This window comes from Podarcis pityusensis (assembly GCF_964106645.2).
Source record: "Podarcis pityusensis genome assembly, chromosome: 7".
Classification (NCBI taxonomy): Eukaryota; Metazoa; Chordata; class Lepidosauria; order Squamata; family Lacertidae; genus Podarcis; species Podarcis pityusensis.
In genome coordinates this window covers 10839535-10855594 of record NC_138031.1, presented here as the reverse complement: position 1 = coordinate 10855594, position 16060 = coordinate 10839535, and the positions used below count along the sequence as shown (strand labels likewise).

At 41.4% G+C, this 16060-nt stretch overlaps 1 protein-coding gene and 1 long non-coding RNA gene across 4 annotated transcripts in view; both read left to right on the top strand.

Annotated features, from left to right (window-relative positions):
- The window catches only part of PHF20L1 (PHD finger protein 20 like 1), a 58901-nt gene that overhangs the window by 32489 nt on the left and 10352 nt on the right, over window positions 1-16060 (top strand). For 2 of the 3 annotated variants that reach the window (XM_081012539.1, XM_081012538.1), the window contains 7 exons: window positions 3460-3712; window positions 7391-7597; window positions 9919-9975; window positions 10712-10816; window positions 12732-12896; window positions 13898-14079; window positions 14650-14749. In XM_081012539.1, coding sequence (XP_080868665.1) covers window positions 3460-3712; window positions 7391-7597; window positions 9919-9975; window positions 10712-10816; window positions 12732-12896; window positions 13898-14079; window positions 14650-14749 — 1069 coding nt within the window. Of the gene's footprint in view, window positions 1-3459; window positions 3713-7007; window positions 7197-7390; window positions 7598-9918; window positions 9976-10711; window positions 10817-12731; window positions 12897-13897; window positions 14080-14649; window positions 14750-16060 lie in introns of all 3 variants that reach the window. The other variant, XM_081012540.1, reaches the window with a different exon arrangement.
- Window positions 3719-6333, top strand: LOC308480947. Its single transcript, XR_013988338.1, has 2 exons — window positions 3719-5886; window positions 5922-6333. It is a non-coding gene; the product is annotated as an uncharacterized lncRNA (long non-coding RNA).

Here is a 16060-nt window from a genome sequence, read left to right as displayed (position 1 = left end):
ATAAAGGCTGCAGCCCCCAAATTGGCTGATCAAGTAGTTGTAGGCATCATAAAAGCAGAGGTGCTGGAAGGCACTCAAAATGTGAAAACCCAGCCCCTTAAGCCCTCTTCTCCTGCTCACTTCTTAACCACGCCACACCAAATGCTCCATGCCCTTACAAAACCTGGATTTGATTCTGCAGAGAAACCCACATATTCCAAGAACACAGTATGCAAGAAACAGGGAGCAGGAAGACAGTTAGACAGACTATTTCTCACCAAATGTGCCTGGCAACACATAATGAAAAAGCAATCTTTTTTGTGGCATCCCAATGAATCTGCTCCCTAGGAAATGGTTTGGGGCATTGCAGCCAGTTTCCTTGCCCCCCCCCCCAAATTAAAATAAGTTATGGAATGATTGACAACCTGATGACTCTTCCACAAACCGGGCAGCACTAACCTTAACTTACCAAGCAGAGCCACCATTGAAACTATCTCAGTTTTGCAGACTTTGTTCTGCAGCAACAAAATATAGAATACATTGTGTATTTTAAACTAAACATGGCTGGTTTTTGTTTCTGTCGGAAGTTTACAATTACGTATCTACAGGTTGTTGTCAGCATTTCAAATTAACAGCCTATGAAATGTGTCTTTGCAAACACTTTGGTTATGTGGACTCTCTTTTATAAATTGTTTCGTTATTAGCAAATGTTCTCACGGGAAACCAAACTTGAGCTTTTTGCTTCCCCTACTCATTCTTTTTTGGTAGGGAAAATTCTGAATTTGCACACCTTTTTAAAGTTAGCCACTAGCTCCGTTGAAACAAACGATGACTGAGGAGTGAAACCTTAGAGGTCTTGGGCAGATGTAACACTGGCTCCCAGCAAAAATATATATATATATATATATATTTTAAAAAGGCATGCAGATTGGAAGCCAGACATATGAGCACCTCAGAGCAATTCTTCCCACCTAGTATTAGCCATGGTTTAAAGTTGCACCAAAATAAATGCAAACCACGGTTTCTTTAGAACCCAAGTGACCATGGTTTTAAGTGGGTTTTCAAACCATGGTTATAGGAAACCCCAGTACACGTTAGTTACGGTCTGCATCAGTGCATATATGATTCTAAACTATGGTTAATTTAGGGAAAGGAATGGAGGAGGGAGAGCATTCTTTCCTGAGTCTGGTTCCCAATTTGTATTTTGAGCGGAGGCAGCATTAATCTGTCTCGGGCCAGAATGACTTTGCAATGGCTAAGCTGTCTACAGCGATAACATTTATGGTTAAATTATGGCTCAGTTTTTCCCCAAGTGTAATACAGAGGAGAATTTCAGGCCAGCAGTCTTATTAGGCTGCTGATACCCCCCACTTTTCTGGTTTACAACTGTTTTAACCCTAAACCCTCAGGTTACATGAAGCAGGTACAGTAGTCTATTTAACTGTATTAGGGTTGGGCCATGTTTTCTTTCCTTTTGAGCAACAACTGCTTAGATGAACGAGTAACATTCGTTTAAGGTTTTTTCTAATGTTTAATTTTGTCCTTGTTAAGAGGTTAAGCACCTTATTAGAACAAGTTTTAAAACCTTGTTTTAAATAATTTTGTAACTTTGAAAGTAATGGTTGCTGTAGTGATGTCTTTCACACATGTGAAGATAAACAATAAAATCATTTATTTACAAGTTACGGCTCTAATTAATTTTTGGTAAATAAGTTTCTCAATCAGCCTAGATATATGTTCTGCAATCCTTCAAATCCTTGTTGGACATGAATAAATTATACTCTCAATGTGCATGAATTGCTGGTTCATTGGTAGCTGGACGGGACATTTCACACCACCAGGCCCTTATGTGGTGCTTCCAGTGTGGCTTTTTAGTGTCTAGAGCACGAGTGGTGGACAACTTAAGGACTTTATACTCGTTTGCAGACCCACCCTATCCTGTCTTTCATCCATAATGCCAAATGCAACATTAATCTTACTGTACTTTTGACAAATGCCTGTACCCACTTGGGTGGCTGGTTTGCACATTTATCTGGTGGCACGGAAAGGTCGGGTGTGTGATTTGAGAAGACTATAGCAAAAATGGCTCAGTTTAGAAGTTGTCCACTCCTCTTCTCTTACTCTGAATGTCCAGAACCACCGGAAGAGAAAGCAGTCAATGCCAAAATTACATTACTTGCGTATACAAAGGTTTGAAAATTGGAGAACGCTCTTGCATATTAGGAGTGTGGCGACTCTTCTTGCGTGGTGTTCAGCTGTGTTTGTTTGCTTTTACCAAAAGCGGTGACACATAATCTGAATTTCTTCTATGGTTTGATGAAAGGTTTTACTTGCACAATGATCTTGCCTACCAGATGGAAAATCATTTTTAACTCCATGTGGGAAAGTAGCTACAAACCTAAAATGCTAGTATTTGTTAACCATAGATAGGTCTGTCTTGACACAATTATCCTTTACGTTTATTGGACAAAAATATGATGCAGACAATCACATGTTCGAAAATGCAGTATGCTTTGACTTTTTCCAAATTAATTAGCCTACAACGCTTTCGTTATGTTTTGTTGTTGTTGTTGGAGAAAGCGGGTGATATCCTAATGCAAATAAATGTGGTGACATTCAGATTACTTCGGGGGTGGAAATCCTTAATCGTTGTTGGTTTTTTAATAATAATAATAATAATAATAATAATTAATAATAATAAAGGGACACTGCCAGACTCTTCATGTCTTGTTTTAAAATTGAACTGAATTTGCAGAGAATCAGGGACACCGCAACCACACACCTAATTGTAAGCTGGTGGGGCTGACAACCCCAGAGTCGGCCACAACTGGACCTATTGGTCAGGGGTCCCTTTACCTTTTTACTTGCTTTCTGGGGGGCGGGGGCGGGTAGTGCTTTGAAGAATTAGCAGTAAAGTTGCTATGGTAATGGTGTCTGCAGAAATGTGGCGAAAATTTGGTTTTGTCGAATGTATTGGCATGATGGAAGAGCTACTGCATTCAGTTTATGAGAACTGAAGACATGTTTACGGCCTCACATCCTGATCCAGAGATCCATGTGTAGTAGACTGCAGGTGTAGATTCCACCCCCCCTTTCTATAGAGAATGAGCCCATCCACACATGCATTGGACTGCATGTGGGGATCAGTCTTTCTCTGTTGAAACGAGGGGGGAATCGAGAAAAGGAAATTACAAGGGAATATCCTGGTTCCTGCACCTTGAAGCAGTTCACTGGATTGGGATGGTGGTCTTTGGCTGAGTCCTTTTTTTGAAGTTTCAGCTTGCTTATTTCTTAACTTTGTTTATTATTATTATTATTATTATTATTATTATTATTATTATTTATTTGTGGGGGGGAATGTTCTGAAAATGTGCTGTTGTTAAGTACTGAAGTTGCTTTTAAAAAATAAATCGAAATAGAATACAAGAGCTGCAATGAAGAAACTGCAATAAAAGTATCAATTTCTTATTATTTATTCAGGAGATATCACCTAAGCCTCAAAGTCAGAAAAAAAATGAAGCTGATATTAGCAGTTCTGCCAACATTCAGAAATCTGCACTGTTGCCCTCAACTTTGTCTTCAGGAAAGGCTCGCAGCAAGAAATGCAAACAAGAATCTGGAGATTCTGCAGGGTGTATAAAGTCCCTTAAATCACCAATTTCCCCAGAGTTAATACAAGTGGAGGATTTGACCCTGGTCTCCCAGCTTCCTTCTTCTGTGATAAATAAAACTAGTGAGCACAGACATTTTAAAACATACCATAATTACTTCTATTACAGTCATATTGGGAAATAATCATCATTGGGGTGGTTCTTTTTCTTTCCTTTTTTCCTTTTCTTTTGAATGTGACTTGTTTATAACAGACTGGGTTTGGGGGGCTGGGAGAGTGGAATGCAAGTGTGACATGGGATAGTACATGCAATTAAGTTCACCACTGAAGTTACCCCCCACCCCCAAATCCTTAGTAGCCAGTACTGGAAACTCCTTGCACATCGGTCATCTGAAAGGAGGAAGGAAACAAAACCCAAACCAACTCTTTTTGCCGCTTCCAAAAGTTTTCCTATATGGTTGCCTGGAAGTTTTGGGTTATGTGTGTGTGGGTTTTTTTTGTTTGTGGGTTTTTTTTTTTGTAAACCCATTTGTTTCCAAGACTGAAATATCAAATACACACAGTATGGCACTTGTACGATGGCAGAAATTCATGGCAAGAGCCCAACTCGTCATGTTACACGGAGCAGCAAAGGCTACAGCTGATCTGCTTTGGAGGCCCTGATTCTTCAGAAAGAAGATGAGCCATTCTTGTGTGGTGTCGGTGTTTTTGTTTTTGTTGTTGTTCCCCCACCACCGCCCCCATCCTCAAGAAAATCTACTGGCATGATTTGCCTGCTGGACCTACTGGCTCTTGCTCTCTGTGTGACAATTCCTCTTACTTTTAGTGCTATAGAAGACAAACAAAAAAATAGGTTTCAGTCCCTGGGATGAGGGTCCAAAGGAGGCTGGTTTAGATGGGGGAACAGGAATGTACAAAACTGCAAGAAAACTGATCAGCGAAATGTTTGCAGTTGTAGAAATGTCCAAATCCCTTTGGTAGGGAAATGGAGGAGAATAATACTTGCTTTCTTCTGCCTGCGCCCCCCCCTTCAGATCGCCCCATTTAACATTTCCCTGCCAGAGGGTTTAATCCCTTGTCAGCTGTAAAGTAGAGAAGGGGGGATTCTGTCAAGCGCTGCTCTAGGTCTTTTGCATCTCTCCGGGAAATGAAGAATGACACACACAAAACTTCCTAGGGCTGCTTTCTTCCATCTCCGAGTTAAAATTATCTTCCGCTGAATGTTATGATCCAGCCATAGCTACTTAACAAGTCTCGCTGATTTGAAAGGGACTTGCACGCACCTAACGTCTGGTTGGATTGTGCTGCTAATTAATTGAGAAGAGGGAAACAGCTTGTGCAAATGTAATTCTCTCCCCCTGCCCCCTTTTGCACTGAAACGCTTCATCAGTCAATGACACTCTAAATCTTCCCTCATTAAATGTTGCCGTCCACACTTGTTGCGATTGCACATGATGTCGGTAAGTAACCTTCACTGAGGATGATTTGTGCCTTTTAACAATGCAAAGATAGCACTGTAAAGGGAAACCCTCTTAATCTGCAGCTATTGCGGTAGACTTGAAAACCATAGTTATAGCTTTTGTAGAGAGTTGAGCATTTTGCAGGTGTTCCCCCCCTCATTTTTTTTAAACCTGGGTATTATATATATATTTCCAATTATGAGGCTTCTTAAGCTGTGTTTATACACTGCTTTTTGAGAAACATTTTCCATAAAGTGGCTTCCATTGGATCTAAAGTTGTTTACAATATATAAAATAAAAGAAGAATCCATTCCACAAATTAATAAGTAAAAGAGCAGAACAACAGAAGCCAAGAACGCATAGCATAAAATCCCCTGTATATATTACACATTGAAAGCCATTGAAAGGAGGTAGGTTTTCAAATTAGACTTCGTGGTGCGAGCTTTTAAAGTGATCGCTTGAATGTAGATATGTGGAAATTAACTTTGCTGAGTTCACTTCCTCCAAACCATTGCAGTCCCGTTGCTTTCAGCAGAAGAGTTAACCACAGACTTGAATTTCTTCCACTGAAATCAGTGAGATTGCAAAGTGCTTTGCTTTGGTTGAATTTGAACCCATTGTAAACCTCCGTCCCTCCCAAAAATAAATTAAAAATCCTGGAATTTGACCAAAGGAAAACAAAGGACCCTTCATTCCTCTTGGGAACTTCCCTATGCATAACTCTTGTGTATAAATCAAATCCAGCATAATTCACTTACATACGCATGATTATGAGATCATTTCAATATGCATAGCAAATACAGCTTGCTGTATTAGTGGTAGCGTTGGAGGAAGGAGGTGAGGAGCAAAATTCTAAAACTCTGAATGCAAAGGCCCAGTATTGGGATTCACTGAATCAGTGATATAATAATGGCTTACAATGGCATGGCTAATACGATGCACTCCAGATCTTGTTGTCATTCACCCTTCGCCAGGCTCCTGTGTTTTAATGGAAGTTCTAGTCCACAACACCTGGCAAGCATGTTGACTACCCCCTGGCTTTAACTAACGATTGCTTAGTATATTATCAAACCTACCAAACTTAATTTTTCAAGGATTTTATAAGCTGGAACACATGCGTGTGCACACACCTTCATTCCAAGGTGGCTTGCGTGCTATTGAAATTATAAATAACTATAAAAAGCAACAGTGAAGGAAACAGGATTTTAACCGATCTAGTACATTCAGACCGAAGTAAAAGAACAATAGGCACATTGTGAGTGCTTTTCCAAAACCTAACCGAAAGGCTAGCGCAACAAATAAGTTAATATTAGTTGCCGAAAAGTTACCAGGCCCTGCAATCCCACAGAGGGCATTCAGCAGATATTGCATTGTTGCAAAAACAATGGAACAGTTTTGTATCAGAAAGTTTATCATTTTTTGCTTGCTTCAGGAATGTTAAGAAATGGTATACTCTGCATTTATTTATAACATCCCATTGTGGGAACAGGGAACCTATGGTCCTCTAGTTGTTGTTGGATTCCAGCTCCCATCATCTCTGGTCATCAGCTTGCGCTGATGGGAGTTTGAAGCCCCAACAACACACAGACCACAGGTTCAGCATCCCTTGTTTATAATTTTCTCCTAGCAGTTAAGAGGGAAGTGAGAGAGTCAGAAATCAAATGTATCAGGGAGCTTAGGTATATTAGTGCTGCCTATGACCTTTTGTGCCAGATTTGTTCCATCACAAGGGACCCTCCCCCCATTGCAAACCTTTTCATTAAAAGCCTGCTTCTACTAACTGAAGCTAAAAACCATTCCTCTAGTCTCCTGGTATCCCCCATTTTTCTATTTGTAAAGAGCGATGCCGTGATAGATGGGGAACCACTTAAGGCAAGCGCCTTATGACCTCCTTAGAAATATTAGAGTAAGGCGATGACCTGTGTCTGCTTCATGAACATTGCAAGGTCTCTTTTTAGGTCCATCACAGCCAGTGTTGAGTGCCCTTAGATCCTTCAAAAATAGCCAGTGGAGAAGAAGATCACAGCGCTTAGCGACTGGTTCGTTGCTTCATGGTTCACTAGAAAAAGTTCCTTCTCCCTCTCCAGTCACTGATAGAAAACTGTTCTCCATCAATGCCCCAAATCAGCTGCCAGCATTACTGGAGGGTAATGTATTTCAGTCTAAAGTAAAGAACCAGAGAGAATCCAAGTGTTAAACATAAGACCTTTGCAAGACATGCCCTGCCTGACAAGAGCTGACTAATAGACGAGAACTGTGCCACATTAGGTGTGTAACTCAGTGACCTCAAGGAACGCGGTGCTTGTCTGTTGTTTAATATTCCGTTCTTTCTTTTATGTAGTTCCCAATGTTGCTCATGTCTCCCTTGAGAAGCGCGGACTCTGCCTCCCTCTTGACTTAAGCCGCAACTTGGATGTGTCGGCGCTGTTAAGTGCGGAGGCTGCTTTCCGCAGTGACTACCCCATTAAAGAGAAGGAAGATAATCAGATGGTGGTGTGCCATTCTTCTAAAGCGACGACTGATGGCAGAGTAGCCCCAGTGGCATCAGGTAAAACGTTTGTCAGCGGCTTTCAAGAGTGTATTAGGTCATTCAGAATGCTATAGGCCCCTGCGTTTAGAACATTTCTGGATGTATATTGTTGTTGTTGTTTAGTCAAGTCCGACTCTTCGTGACCCCATGGACCAGAGCACGCCAGGCTCTCCTGTCTTCCACTGCCTCCCGCAGTTTGGTCAAACTCATGCTGGTAGCTTCGAGAACACTGTCCAACCATCTCGTCCTCTGTCGTCCCCTTCTCCTTGTGCCCTCAATCTTTCCCAACATCAGGATCTTTTCCAGGGAGTCTTCTCTTCTCATGAGGCGGCCAAAGTACTGGAGCCTCAGCTTCAGGATCTGTCCTTCCAGTGAGCACTCAGGGCTGATTTCCTTCAGAATGGATAGGTTTGATCTTCTTGCAGTCCATGGGACTCTCAAGAGTCTCCTCCAGCACCATAATTCAAAAGCATCAATTCTTTGGTGATCAGCCTTCTTTATGGTCCAGCTCTCACTTCCATACATCACTACTGAGAAAACCGTAGCTTTAACTATATGGACCTTTGTTGGCAAGGTGATGTCTCTGCTGTCTAGATGTATATTAGAGTATGGTTTGGGGTTTTTTTGAAATAGTTTTTATTTGATTTTTCAAGTACAAGAATATGACAATGCCATCATACACATCCCTATTTAAAGATTCCTCTGAATCCCTGGACTTCCTACCCTCTCCCTTCCATGGGTCCCATTGTCAACCCTTTCAACTGCATATTATTCAGTAGACCATATTTTATATCACTCCACTGTATTTGCTACACAACAAGTGTTATTGCAGTCCTGCTAACGTTTTCATCTGCTTACAGCGGTCTCCAAGATAAATTATAAATCTTTCCCATTCCTTATTAAAGTTTTGGTCTTCTTGGTTTCTGAGCTTCCCGGTCAGTTTTGCCATTTCAGCATAGTCCAACAGTTTAATTTGCCATTCTTCTCTGGATAGGGACTTTGTCTTCTTTCCATCTCTGGGCTAGCAACGTCGTTGCGTATGTTTAGAGTATGTTAACTCGTATACCTAGGAAATACTTGTGTGAATGCGACGAGCGTGTGTTTGTGTATCATTCAGGCAGACTTATTTGTAAGGAGAGGTTAGTTGAATTCTCTTGTTTCAGTGCATGGGTCCACTTTTCATGCCATATTGTGTATGAAAAGGGCCCTGCTATTTGCTGTTTTCGTTATGGCCGTATTTGGGCCACTCCTTGTCACAAAGAGGTGTATCCTACTAAGTCATTGTGCGCACCGAACTTCGCCTCCTTCTTCTTCGCACCCCCTGCCCCAAATCTGTTCTGGCGGGTAGAGAGGGAGGGGAAGTTCAGTTGTGCTTGCAGAAGTCATTCCACTCGGGTAGTGATTTAGATGGATTCCACCCACTGTAGTTAGCCATGGTTCTGCTTACACCTTCATTCAGCTATCTTCGGAAGCAACCATTTTGGAAACAGCTTAAATCTCTGATACTGCTCTGCTTGGTTGGTGGCAACCCGGCCACACCCAGTTTTCTGAAATGGAAGCATGATGATTTGCTAATGTAGACAACATAAGGAGACTGCAAATAAACTGTGCCGGTCTTTTCCAGAAGCAAAGCAGTACATGAAAGCTGAAGTTTACTTCAGGAAACAAATAATTCTGGAGGAGGGGGGAGAACAGTGGAAGGGGAGATGTTCATGGCCACTTTCCAAAAAATCTGGCTTAAAAAGATTGCTGACCCTTTATCTAAAAGCAAATCTGTCTTCTCAGTGCTATTCAGGCCTCACAGAATTCTTGGGATGCAAAGAATTAGGAAAAGGTGCAAGGAGATAAGTTGGTTACTGGGCTGGCTTGCAGAATTCATTTCTTCTTTAATGTTAGGACCTCTCATCCTGCTCTCAACACCTTTACTCTACCTTCTGTGCAAAACGTATTCAGATAATAATCTCTAGCAGCTTCTTTAGCCCGGAGGATCACACATGAAATGGATCATAGTCATACACGGAGGCTGCAGCTAATTTAGAAATGGAAATTTCAGAGTAACATAATTCAGTGCCCCTTTTCGTTAGCATGGCAAATGCTCGTTTTTGTTTTTTTTACAACAGATATAAATATCTCCCAGTTACATCTCTTATTCAGAGAACAGTGAATGTGAGTTCTCTTCGATTCGTTTCCTTGTTTCTCATCCTCCGTTGTTTCATCTTTTCAGATCTAGCAGTATAAATGAACTAAAGCATGGTCCCTAGTGCTTGCCCCCAAGAGACTTAACACACTGTTGCCAGCAGTGTTCTGCTAAGCTTCTGTTTCCTTTCTTACATCCACAGGAATGCTGAAAACGGAGAGAAAAATGAAATTGGAAGACAGATGCTCGTCGCTTCTTGGTATGGACAAAAAATTTCAGCAAAAACAAAACAAAACTGTAGCTTGAGAGAGCAGGAATGTAGCCTGTCTGTTATATTATTATTATTATTATTATTATTATTATTATTATTTTCACCTGTTAACGCTTTTTAAGGGGTCACAGGACAAAAGAATGTACTTCTTCACACAGAACATAGTTAAACTATGGAATTTGCTCCCATAAGGCTGCCAGCTTAGATGGCTTTAAAAGGGGATTAAATAAATTCGTAGAAGTGGTGTAGATATATGTAGCGTAGCTCCATTGTTGGAGACAGCATGCCTCTCAATACCAGCTGTTAGGAATTGCAGGCGAGGAGAGTGCTGTTGCAGTCAGGTCCTCCTTGTCTAGTTGCTCTCGTTCAAACACAACTAACCTTGAACTATGACTGTAATTCTGAGTTACGACTTGTCATTAAATTTCATTGCCTCTGTAGATTTTTTTTTTTTTGCAAGGCTCAGTTCTTGGTTCATCTCTAAAACTCCCTCTCCTTTGAAAATCGAAAACGTTGGGCCACTTCACCTGCAATCCTAAATACACTTACTAGTAAGCCCAGTATGTCTCTGTAGAGCTTGCCTCTGAGTAAATAGACATAAGTACTGTTGTAAGCGAACAGTTCCACTCTCAGGTGGCTGGAAGCACATGACCTAATCTTGGAACAGGCTGCGTTTGTTTTACACTGATGCCCTTTGTTTAATAAAGATCCATTTGCAATGTAGGTAAAAAGAAGGAGAAGGATAAAGAAAAGAAGGAGAAGAAGGAGAAAGATCACAAGTCGAAACAGAAAAAGAAGAAAAAGAAAAAGAAGAAATCAAAGCAGCATGGTACAGTTTAGAATATAGTAAATCTAGCTAAAGACTTTGCCTGTTGTTTCAGACTTTGCTTGCTAGATTGATCTCCATGCATTATGAGCTTTAAGCATAAATTGCTCCAGTGTTGCTTCAGGATGTGTTTATTAGATCTGTTGAGATACTGCCCGTTGACCAAATTGCTCTTTTGACATCATACGCCAGTGTCCTCATTCACCTATGACACTAAGCCAATCTATGGCCTAGCATGAAGGACAGGCAGGCTGGTGCCTGTTTAAATAATTGTAGCCATTTTGCTCCTCTGCCAGGTCCAGCTGCTTCTGTTTGTACCAAGACGTTAGCCATGGTTTGGCTTAGTATTGCATGCAAGCTTGGGCTCATGCTTTGTTATTCTAGAAACAAACCAGCAAATGGTAAGCCAATAACAAACCTTGGTTTTTGTTCATGGTTTGTTTGGCAAGTTACAAAACCATGAATCACCAGAATGCCTATATTAAGCAGATCCAGTTGAAAACACACGTAAACGTAATAGGCCGTATAGTAACAATCACAAAGTTATTTAGTAGAACTACTTCTAAAAAATTAGATACCAGAAAAATACAAAATACAAGAGAGATGAAGAAATTGGAAAAGAATGTACTACGGCACTGACTATATAGGACTTGTATTTTGTACATACTGGGCTTATTGGTCAACTGGAAAGTTACATTTTTATTATATTATGTCACGATGTTGAATTTGACATTATGGGAAGTGGTATCATGGTTTGTTTGGAGCATGACAAACCAGGAGTCAAGGTTCTGATGTAACACTGAGCCAAACTGTGGCTCAGCTATGCACTCAGAGTTTTCTAAATGTGCACATTCATGATAAGCCATACTTTGGCTTAGCGTTACGTGCAAGGGTAACATGTTGCGTCCTCTGTATTTGACACATGAGATGTTGATCAATTTCTTATTCTTGGGCATATGCTCTTTGAATGTGCTGCTCATAAACATCTCTGTCAATCATCTTGAGATCTTGAGATTTGGTGATCAGGGACTGGAGTGGGCGCTTACTGAAAACCCTGCGACAGACCTGCGTTGCACATTCACAGGAGTGAGAAATTATTGCAGGAATCACTTGTGCATCTGGGTAGCATGTGAAGGGAGCACTTCCACACCTGCCCTACGGGAAGATGTATGAAATCCATACAAGAATTCATACATCTTGTAATGGAAACATGCAAGTTTCATTTTTGCGTGTTACAGCACAGGAAAGGGAAGAGCAAGTGACTCATGCTGCTGTAATTCATCACTTCTTACCTGAATGTGCAAACATATCCAAAATTGCCTGTTGGAGGCTAGCAGTGTTCTAAAACCATGTGAATCTGCTTAAGGTAGCTGTTTCCTGTTTGTTAGTTTTAGAAGCTATGTGCTTCTTCTTCTTCTTCTTTGGTGATCACTTGTAGCCGAGTAAGATTGTCTTCCATAAACACGGTTTTAACAACGAGTCTGTAAGTGACTGTGGAGGCCAGTTCTGGATCCACACGTCCTTCCACAGTGGGGACATTGGTTTCCGGGCGGGAGTTGATCACGGTGTGGATTTGCCAAGCGTGCCTTCCTCTTAGCACGTTTCTCCCTTGCGTCCTGAATTCAAGTGTCTTCAAAGCCCATGATACCTTTGGTAAAGGCTGTTCTCCAGCGCTCGCAGGCCAGTGTTTCCCAGTTGTCAGTGTTTATACTACATTTTTTTAGATTTGCCTTGACACAGTCTTTAAACCTCTTTTGTTGACTATGTGGACACAGTGCTAAAAGGAGTGACTTTTTAAGCAAGGGTGGTTTTTGTTTTTACCTTTTATATTTGGTGTGTGTGTATGTGTGTGTTAGCAAAAACCATCTTGATGTAGGTAGACAGTGATAACGTGGTGTGTTTTGTGATTACTTTGCAGATTATTCGGATTTTGACGATAGTTCTCTTGAGTACTTGGACAGGTGCTCCTCTCCGTTCACTAGGTCTTCTGGGAGCTCGCTGACACTACGGAGCACAACCGTGGAGAAGAACACATCCTATCAGTACCCAAGGGCTATTCTGTCTGTTGACCTTAGTGGTGAAAGTAGGTTTTCTGTCTTGTATGTTGATCTGCTTAAATCTTAATTTCATTTTTCATCTAGAGAAATTGAGGAATTAACCAAATATGTGCTGATTTAGCTATCAATTTTTTGTTTTTGCATTTCTGAAGAGTAATTTTTCTTTCTTTATAAAGGACATCTTTCCCCCTAAACCTAATAACAGCCCTCTAAAAGTAGCCTGTCCCCATTTGTTTCCCTAAGCCAGCCAGGTGCCTCTGGAATCTTGCAAACAGGACATGTTGCAGATTGTCATCTCCTGTTTTTTCTGCTCCAGCATCTCATAATTTCAGAGATTCTGCCTCTGAACACAAATGCTCAGCATAGCTAGTGTGCCCTTATATATTCTATAAACCTAATTGTTTTGCTTTGCTTATGTTGGGGGGGGGGGGAAACCAACCCTCTTTTGGTAGTAGCTTGCCTGAGCTCATCCAGTGAACTCATCAGCAAAGTTTGCTCGTGCTTTTGGCTACTGTTGTTAAAGAACTGCTTCCCAACAGCAATGCATACCTCTATTTTTCTTCTGTCGGGGGCAAATAGGGAGAAGGCTTTTTCAGTTTTGTTGCCTCCATATCTGGAATGCTCTCCGCAGGGAGGCTTACCTGGTGTTGAATATTACAACTTCTGGGCACTGGGTAAAGACTTCATTAAAAAAAAAAAGAAACCCAGTCCTTTCCATTTTGATTGCACTACTGCTTGTGGGTTTTTTTATTGGTGTTTTACTGTGTAATGATGTTTTACATTTCAGTTCCTGCTTTATAGTAAACTGAGCTGGAAGATCTCTGAACGAAAGCATGGGGGGTATTAAATCTTTTTAACCTGTAAAATAATAAGATTGATATTCTGTTTTTGAAGTAGGCAGTTTTTGTGAGCACAGCATCATACCAATGTCCATCCAAAGAGGAAGTTTGAATGTCTGCTGTTCCAAATGCACACAGTCTAATCCAATGCTACCCACTTGCCAAATTGTATTGTTTTCAAATTTCAGACCTCTCTGATATGGAGTTTCTAGACGACTCTTCTACCGAGAGCTTGCTGCTGAGTGGCGATGAGTACAATCAGGACTTTGATTCAACCAATTTCGAAGAATCTCAGGATGAAGAGGATACTCTCAATGAAATTGTCAGGTGTATCTGTGAAATGGATGAGGAAAATGGGTTCATGATTCAGGTAAGGAGTCTGCTCGCAGTACAGTTTTCTATGGAATTTTTTATCCAGTAATTCAGAACTTTTTTTTCCTTTGGGATATTATTATTATTTTTAAAAAACCTTATAGGCTGGTTTGAATTAGCACTGTGCCTCCATTCAGTCTCTGTGGAGCTCTCCAGTGGAGGGGGGGGGGATAATACATATTTTTAATTCTTACAATGGCACAGTTAATACTTTTTCCTCCACCAGAGACCATTCTAAGAGTTCTGTCTCATGCAATTTATGGGGAATAGTTGGAGCTACCTTATACTGGAGTTGCCATTGGCCCTTCTAACTCCAGGCAGTTAAACATGAGCGAGAAACGGTCCTTGGTTCTCTTTATCGCTAACCGTTATTTGTTTCAGTATTTATAAGCCGTCTTTCTAGACAAGGCATCCAGAGCCTGCTGCCTCCCTAGATACTTTGAACCAAAGCTTCCACCATCCATGACTGCATGTTGTTGTTGTTGCATTAACCAAGCGAGGGTTGGACCTGAATTTCCCTCTCCCATTATGATGCATTATTTCCTTTCTCTTTTAATCCCCGCCACAGTGTGAAGAGTGCCTGTGTTGGCAGCACAGCGTGTGCATGGGACTGTTGGAAGACAGCATTCCGGAGCAATACATCTGCTACGTTTGCAGGGACCCACCTGGTAGGAGCAAATTTTCAAGCTAAGCCCCAGCGTTTCCAAGCCCCTGTAGTAGCTCACACGACCGCCACTGCTCCCATTTCCCACACATCTAAGGGTGTGTTTCTATAGCCAGCATTTGTGATGATATAGTCTAGGATTTGGCCTAGGCAGTCAGCAGAAATCCATGGTGCAGTTGTTGCTCAGGCTTCAGGAGGCGCGCTACATGCCCCCCCCCCCAAACTAACTGGGGAAAGGCAGCACCTCAGGATGAAATGTTCTAGCTCAGTTCTCCAACATGCTAGTTTTCCATCTATAGAGAGATGTTTCAGTTTGTTTTTTAAAGAGGAGATTTTTGTTGTCAGTAAATTCAAGGAAGTGTGACACTTTCTGCAGTTGTTTTCCTGGGTTTGTCTGCAGAGTTCTGTGGCCACTAACGTGTGGCCTTTCCTTGTCCTCCTGTCCCATCCTTGTGGAGGCCTAATGCTATATTCTACCCTTATATGCATCTAAGGCAGGGGAGGGGTGGGGAGTTGGATCATATGGCTCCTGTCCAGGTTTGTTAATTGTCTTGCTTTAAAAGGCGTGAGGATCCTATTCCCTTTTAAAATGTGGGTATTTGGGGGGGGGGGTTATTTGGTTGTTGTTTTTAATTTGATTATGTATTTTGTGGTTTTATATTTTGATTTTATTCTGTGAACTGCCCTGAGACCTCCAGGTATAGGGCAGAATACTACTACTACTACTAATAATAATAATAATGGCATGATGTGGCAGGTGGGTGTGGCTTGGCCAAATGGCCTGGTGGGCCAAATGAACAGGTCTGACAGACCAAATTAGGCCTTTGGGTCGGAGGCTGTCTACCCTTCCTCCAGGGCAATGCTTCCTCTCTCTTGCTCTATTTATGATTTATAATCCACTGTTTGCCCAAAGGTTGCAGGCAGATTAATTTTTTTAAAAGTATGTCCCAATGAAAGAGAATTAAACAGATACAATTAAATAAAAAAATTCAGTCTGTCTGCCATTTTAAGTCTTCCCCTGGTGTTCCAAATCCTGAAGATGCTCAGGATCCAAATTTAGCAAATCACCACACCACAAAACAACCACAAATGGGGCTTCATGGTGCAGACCCAGAAACATCCCAAAGTTGCAAAACCAGGTGATTGGGCAGGCAGGCAAATCTCTTCTGTGATAGGAACCTAGCCAAGTTATAGTAAGAGCCCATTAGCCTTCCCGGCACCAATGCTGACATCCATTTGAGGGCCCCTTCACACATTACTTCTCCCATTTATGAGTTATAAACCTATACAGGCATATGAATGTGTTTAGTTCATC